At 32.9% G+C, this 7,705-nt stretch overlaps 1 protein-coding gene across 1 annotated transcript; it reads right to left on the reverse strand.

Annotated features, from left to right (window-relative positions):
• Nucleotides 1-341: 341 nt before the first annotated feature.
• On the reverse strand, nt 342-7,379 carry LOC142342444 (uncharacterized). Its single transcript, XM_075393769.1, has 2 exons — nt 6,992-7,379; nt 342-1,067 (listed from the first exon to the last, which is right to left on the reverse strand). Exons 1-2 carry the CDS (start codon nt 7,315-7,317, stop codon nt 389-391), a joined length of 1,005 nt encoding a protein of 334 aa, XP_075249884.1. The 5' UTR covers nt 7,318-7,379; the 3' UTR covers nt 342-388.
• Nucleotides 7,380-7,705: the final 326 nt, after the last annotated feature.

The following is a 7,705-nucleotide window of genomic DNA, read 5'->3' on the forward strand; positions in this document are numbered from 1 at the left end:
ATCTAGAATGAGTCTAAGTCTATCTAAAGATAGTGTTTCGCTGCTAAAGTCGGGTCTAAATTATTTCAACGCAACTGAAAATATTTTTATGACATTTTAACACGCTCCGATGTAATATCTAATTTTTAATGCAATGAATAGAAAATAAATCTCGAACCATTAAATAAGTGATTGGCAGCTGAATTCTTCTTTGAATCTTTTCCATTATTGACCCCCTTACCCCCCCCCCCCAAAAAAAAGGTCATAAGAAAACAGAAGGGCTCTGAACGTTTTCCCATTGAAATTTGGGTAAAAAATATTATCATTTCTTAGTTTTTATTGAAATTTTAGTCTGGTGTGGGCCAACAGACGGAAAAGATCTGATTTTTCTTCCTCTGCTAAAATGTTTTCAGTTATGAAGGATGTGAACAAAAAATGTCCAAAGAGTGTCAAATTTGATTCTTTTCATCTGTTCACTTTGATCTGAAAGGCATCCTGGTCGCAATCCTGTACCATAAAATTTTTCACTTTTTAGTACTTCTCTTGCGAACACTTCCAGAGGGTCTTGAACCAAACCATTGTTAATTTGACCTTCATTTTCACACCGAAATAGCTGATAAAAACTGTGAGATCGTACGTATTCTACCAAGTCAAGCAAGCTGTTCTTTTCGAGAAAGTTTACCTTCATAAATTTGTGATGACGAAAATAATTGTCAAAAGGTAGCGTGAAATATTCTTTTATCAGTGATTCGAAATCGAACTCCATGTAATCTCTCAAATCATTGTAGTAAATTGCGTCAAATAACTTGCTGTATTTTTCAAGTTTAGGTTCATAATAATCTTGAATTGAGTCATAGTTTTCACAATTTTCCCAAGATACATGTTTCAGAAGTTGTTGATTCATAATCTGAACTGGAGGGGAGGCGACAACAGCAACTACAGTTTCTTTTGGGAATGTCTGGACAATTTTTGATGCAAGTTTGTCGAAGTCAAGCCAGTGAAGCGCGGTGGCGATTGAGATTAGACTGACCTCAGCTGGGTCAACTCCAAAATGGTCAAAGATTGCATCCATTTCATAGGCGTCAAACCTGGCAAATAGCACATTGGTAAATATGGAAGGGTAACAAATGAGTGTTAGAGAGCCCGGGCTACGGAGAAGTGTAAAAGATCTTTTGAGTTTAAATTTTTGACCTAGTCTTAGTATCCTGTAGGACAATAAGTTTAGAACAAAAAACTAGACTTTCACTTCTCAAATCAAACCGCTATAGATAATCGGCTGCTTCTTTAAGAGAGAGGGAGATTTTTGGTTTATTTCTACTCCAGTATATTTTAAAGAATACTTTTCCTTCATTAATCTGCAAAATTGTACTTTTAACTTCAATTTCAAATGAACTGCATCACTTTTGAACCCTTTAGTTCTCTGAATACGTTAGAACAAAAAATTGGCCCACCTCGGGCCTCGTGCACAGCACTCAGGCACAAGCGCCCTCGTGTCAGATGACTATGTCCCTCGGGCGACTAAGACTTTGTTTCAACAAGAACTGTGAAAAATGGTCAGTGGGGTAATAGAACCGTTATCTACTACTTGTAAGCTTAAAACCTTAATCGGTGGCGGTCAAGGAAACCGATGGACAAGCAAGCCGAATTTTGGAAATGAGGCCAATTTATTGTGGGATGGAAATGGTGGGATGCCGTTATTTTAAGTGGTCCCTGGCTTCGCGGCCCGTGGTTTCCGAATTCTCCCACAGCAGATAATGGCATGACCATAGACAGCTGTTTGTTGAGGCCTGTAACCTCTTATTTCTAAAAATTGACGCAATTTTATTTTTGGTGCTTTTAAATACATTATGCATTATAACACTCTACACAGCCTTGATTGCAACTGTTAATGTGCTTTTGAAGTCTGAAAAAATCAATTCGAACCAACCACTTAGTTAATCTAACAAGTTAGAAACTTATAAATCAATCTTCCTAATTTATAGCAAACTAATGTTTGCTTTCATAAAATTTTTTAAAAAGGACTTCGAGTCTGGTTAAACTTCGATCTATTGGAACCCTATCGGGTCATTTAAGCATTTCTGCTACAAGTTTTTGCCTAAATTTGGTCTCTGACGTTTCTTTTGTTATTGTAACTTGAAGATTGTTCCTCTTTTGAGGTAATTTGCGTCAATTTGAGCCAAATCTCCATTTTCTTCCACATTTATGATTTTGAGAGACGCTTATGGTTACTTTTACTTACTATATTAAGCGGATTTTCAAAATTTGTCTTTTTTGTCATTGGACTGTTGGGACTGATCTTGCTTTTAACGAAATTCCATTGTTCTTTTGTACAGGGAACTGCTCGGAAAAATGCTTCGCATAATCACCTTCAGCTTTTTCAGCTTTCTATCTAAGGAGTTACATAAAGCTCTGTAATCATTAAAAATGTCTTAACTTTCTACATAACTTTTGCCTTGCTTTTATGTCACCTTTCTTTTTCTTTGGCCTGTTTTGCGTTCAACCTATTAATTAGTGCAGCAAATAATCTGACGTTGTCGAACATGACCATCTTGAAGAGCTCGTTCTTTTGTTTTCCGTTCTTCAAAACTAAAAAATGTTTGAACAATTCTAGCTTTCTATAAAATTCAATCGCGTTGTCACGCTTATAAATGTTGCACGAAAGTCTTCTTTCTCAACTTTCTGACAAGCGATGTTTCTTGAACTCTAGAAATGCGTAAGGCTGGCTTAATTAAAACGAGTTGCAGATAAAAATCACCTTGAATTGTTATGTTTGATGAGATTTTTTGAAACGGAGGTTTTGTTCTGGATTTAAATTCCGAAGCCAAACTTACACTTTCAGATTTTGATGGACATCTGTATCAAATACCTCAATGGTAGTTTTTTCAAATTTGTCAAATATTTTGCTAACTATTTTGAAGAAATTTGTTGTAATCTTAGCTAATCAGTAAATGTAGTTGCATTTTGCTTTCTTGTCTTGCATTAAGTAATGCAAAAACTATAAAGGCTATTGAATCCAAATCCAGCTTTTTAGGGTGAATTTTTTATCCACATAATCTACTCCCAAACGTTGACAATAGCAAAAAATTGATATAATTCGACTAAAAAAACTTCCTTTGAAGCTTTAGGTTTTGCCCACTTTTTCAAAGCCAACAATTTTATTTAATTTACCAAGCAAATTAAAAACTATAAGCAAAAAAGAAAACAATATTTTCCAATTAGGAAGAAGTACTCCATTGTTGTTTTATTTTTCTGTTAAATTTCTATGAAAAACTACATCACAAATTTGATCAAAATGTTTAGTTATCGTGCACTTCGAAAGTGATCCTGATGGTGCTCAACTACTCAATTAATTTTCTTCAATTCCATCGCCGTTTTTCAGCTTCTTTTGCCTTACTTAATTACATTTTACAATTACCTGATAATTACGTTTTAATTAAAGGTTTCTAGCCAGAAAAAAGGTGGAATCAACAAAAAACTAGAACAATTAAGTATCATAAAATTTTTGATTGTGCACCTTTTGTTGGGAAAGTTGCATGCATTGAATCGTTAAAAAACAAATATAAACAAAGCAAGTTAAACAACAAATTTAAACAAAACTGTACGATAGCTAACACATACAGTAAAAACAAATCAAGATAAACATAATAAAAGATTAAATATGTATGTGCAAAAGTTTTTCTGAAAAGCCAAGTTCCCTAAAAAATGACGTTTTCTTATGAGCTTTTTTCCCCAATTACTAGACAATTTATACAACCATTATCTTTTTTAAAAAAATCACATGAATTTTTGAAGTTCATGCAGTGAAATTCGATATGTTTTCATTAGTATAGAAACAAGACATTTTTTTTCGAAAGTTGATTTAAAATTCCAGGCATGAGTTTTCATAGACGAACTAAACGCTTTAAAATGTGTTTTTCCTATTTCAGCTTACTTTGTTTCTAGATTTTCTTATTTTTCCAGCCGATAACTACAGATTTGATGTTGCAATGCAGTGCTTGCGCAAACAAAATACTCACAAATCATTAATTATCGAATAAAGCAAATGAAAAATAAGAGATAAAGAAAAAGTATCATATTTTTGATGTGCTAGTTGGTCAATAAATTGCTCGGGCGGTTTTATGGCTGTACGCATTGATTTAATATTTATAGGTTATTAGCATTTTTCTCAGTGGCACTAAGGTGCTCATTGCGTAGCCCAATTTTGTCGAGTGTTATGCCCAAAACGCTGGTTCTTTTTTTGGATGTTTGTTGTGTGTAGTTTTGTCAAATTTTTATTTTTGCCGAATACTTAGACTCAATTTTGATTTTTAATAATAGTAAGTTTTGCATTTCTGCTGTCACGTTTGTCAGCAAAGAGCAAACCCTACCCCCATGAGAACCATAAAAAGATAAGATATGTACTGCTAAAAAACCGTGAAATAAAAAGAATGAAAAAAACAAATAAAGAAATGAAAATTGTGAGAACATTTTTTGATAGCTTTTAGAAGAGTAATTTGGCTCAATTTGTTGGGTAATCTAGTAGAAGCCAAAAAAACACACAACATAGCAAAGCTTTGATTTTCGGTGTCTTTTAGTTTGGCAATTTCCAATTGTTGTTCACACCAATCAATTCCATAAACTTTTACTTACAATATTTAGCGGATTTTCAAAATTTTTCTTTCTTTTTCATTGGACTGTCGGGACTGATCTTGCTTTTAACGATACTAAATTGTTCTTTTGTACAAGAAACTGCTCAGAAAAATGCTTTGAATAATCACCTGCAGCTTTTTCAGCTTTCTATCTAACGAGTTACATAAAGCTCTGTAATCATTAAAAATGTCTTAACTTTCTACATAACTTTCGCCTTGCTTTTATGTCACTTTTCTTTCTGTTCGGCCTGTTTTGCGTTCAACCTGTTAATTAGTGCAGCAAATAATCTGACGTTGTCGAACATGTTCATCTTGTAGAGCTCGTTCTTTGTTTTCCGTTCTTTAAAACTAAAAAATGTTTGAACAATTCTAGCTTTCTATAAAATTCAATCGCGTTGTCACGCTTATGAATGTTGCACGAAAGTCTTCTTTCTCAACTTTCTGACAAGCGATGTTTCTTGAACTCTAGAAATGCGTAAGGCTGGCTTAATTAAAACGAGTTGCAGATAAAAATCACCTTGAATTGTTATGTTTGATGAGATTTTTTGAAACGGAGGTTTTGTTTTGGATTTATATTCCGAAGCCAAACTTCCTCTTTCAGATTTTGATGGACATCTGTATCAAATACCTCAATGGTAGTTTTTTCAAATTTGTCAAATATTTTGCTAACTATTTTGAAGAAATTTGTTGTAATCTTAGCTAATCAGTAAATGTAGTTGCATTTTGCTTTCTTGTCTTGCATTAAGTAATGCAAAAACTATAAAGGCTATTGAATCCAAATCCAGCTTTTTAGGGTGAACTTTTCATCTACATAATCTACTACCAAACGTTGACAATAGCAAAAATATGATATAACAACACAACGACCAAAAAAACTTCCTTTGAAGCTTTAGGTTTTTTGCCCACATTTTCAACGCCCACATTTTTATTTAATTTACCAAGCAAAATAAAAACTATAAACAAAAAAGAAAACAATATTTTCCAATTAGGAAGAAGTACTTTATTGTTACTTTATAATTCTGTTAAGTTTCTATGAAAAACTACATCACAAATTTGATCAAAATGTATAGTTATCTTGCACTTCAAAAGCGATCCCGATGGAGCTCAACTACTCAATTAATTTTCTTCAATTCCATCGCCGTTTTTCAGCTTCTTTTGCCTTACTTAATTACATTTTACAATTACCTGATAATTACGTTTTAATTAGAGGTTTCTACCCAGGAAAAAGGTGGAATCAACAAAAAACTAGAACAATTAATTATCATAAAATTTTTGATTGTGCACCATTTGTCGGGAAAGCTGCATGCATTGAATCGTTAAAGAACAAATATAAACAAAACATGTTAAACAACAATATTAAACAAAACTGTACGATAGCTAACACATACAGTAATAACAAATCAAGATAAACATAATAAAAGATAAAATAAATATGTGCAAAAGTTTTTCTGGAAAGCGAATTTCCCTAAAAAATGACGTTTTCTTATTAGCTTTTTTCCCAATTACTATACAAATTATACAACCATTATCTTCTATGAAAAATCACATGAATTTTTGAAGTTCATACAGTGAAAATGGATATATTTTCATTAGTATTGAAACAAGTCTTTTTTTTCGAAAGTTGATTTAAAATTCCAGGCATGAATTTTCACAGATGAGCTAAACGCTTCAAATTTTGGTTTTTCCTATTTCAACTTACTTTGTTTCTAGATTTTCTGAGTTTTCCAGCCGATAACTACAGATTTGATGTTGCAATGCAGTGCTTGCGCAAACGAAATACTCACGAATTATTAATTATCGAATGAAGCAAATGAAAATTCGGAGATAAAGAAAAAGTATCATATTTGTGATGTGCTAGTTGGTCAATAAATTGCTCGGATGGTGGCTGCACGCATTGACTTAATTACGTTATATATTATGCAAAGCCAAAAATTAAATAAGGGGAGTAAATGCGTTTTGACTTTTTTGATGTTAAGTTTAATATTTATAGGTTCTTAGCATTTTTCTCAGTGGCACTATGGTGCTCATTGCGTAGCCCAATTTTGTCAAGTGTTATGTCCAACTCGCTGGTTCTGTTTTCTGTTTATTTGTTGTGTGTAGTTTTGTTAAATTTCCATTTTTGCCGAATACTTAGACTCAATTTTGAGTTTTAAAAATAGTAAGTTTTGCATTTCTGCTGTCACGTTTGTCAGCAAAGAGCAGACCCTACCCCCAGGAGAACCATAAAAAGATAAGATATGTACTGCTAAAAAACCGTGAAATAAAAAGAAGGAAAAAAACAAATAAAGAAATAAAAATTGTGAGAACATTTTTTGATAGTTCTTAGAAGAGTAATTTGGCTCAATTTGTTGGGTAATCTAGTAGAAGCCAAAAAATTACACAACCTAGCAAAACTTTGATTCGCGGTGTCTTTTAGTTTAACCATTTCCAATTGTTGTTCACACCAATCAATTCCATAAACCATCTTGAAAAAGGGCGCCAATTTCCTTGTGAACAGTCCAGTTCCACATGCAATATCAAGAGCACATGAGTTCATGCGACCTCTATCGGCAGAAGTGTTTATTGGTTTTTCTTTTGAGGTTACGTAATCAATGACGTAATTCACAAGTTTGTCTGGATATTGTGGTCGGAAGCGATCGTATAAAAATGATTGGTTTTTGAACCCGTACATGTTATGTTTTAAAATGCGTGCAGACTTTGTGGCTGCCATTTTGATAGAAGTTGAATCTAAATTCAGCAAAGGTTCAATCTTTAGAGATATTTGTCTCTTGAAATCTGGCTGATCAGAATCCCGGTTAACTAGCTTCAGAAATAGGATAAATGAATTTGAGTCATTTGACTAGATCGATATGGTTTGGTTCTCAAGGTCTGCCATATCAAAGCTTCTAGACAGATTAGATTCTTCTGACAACATCATTTGGAATCGAACAGACAAATTAGTGTTTAACGTGTTTACAGAATACTGCAATTTTATGTCTTCATCAGTGTTTGCTGAGAAGAATATTTAATGTCAACTTAAAAGCTTAGAAGTCACTAAAACATTCCAACAAATATCAATAGAAGAAATGTTTTATCAAATATCAAATCAAAAGAAGAAA

This window comes from Convolutriloba macropyga, chromosome 7 (assembly GCF_964194025.1).
Source record: "Convolutriloba macropyga chromosome 7, txConMacr16.3, whole genome shotgun sequence".
NCBI lineage: Eukaryota > Metazoa > Xenacoelomorpha > Acoela > Convolutidae > Convolutriloba > Convolutriloba macropyga.

What these genes read in the sequence shown, in the direction of transcription:
- LOC142342444 (XM_075393769.1), bottom strand. Translation starts at nt 7,317, where the DNA reads ATGGCAGCCACAAAGTCTGCACGCATTTTAAAACATAACATGTACGGG. An exon ending in GCGAATCAAAGTTTTGCTAG is followed by an intron (nt 1,068 to 6,991) that starts GTTGTGTAATTT and finishes GCTATTTGCCAG; the next exon opens with GTTTGACGCCTATGAAATGG.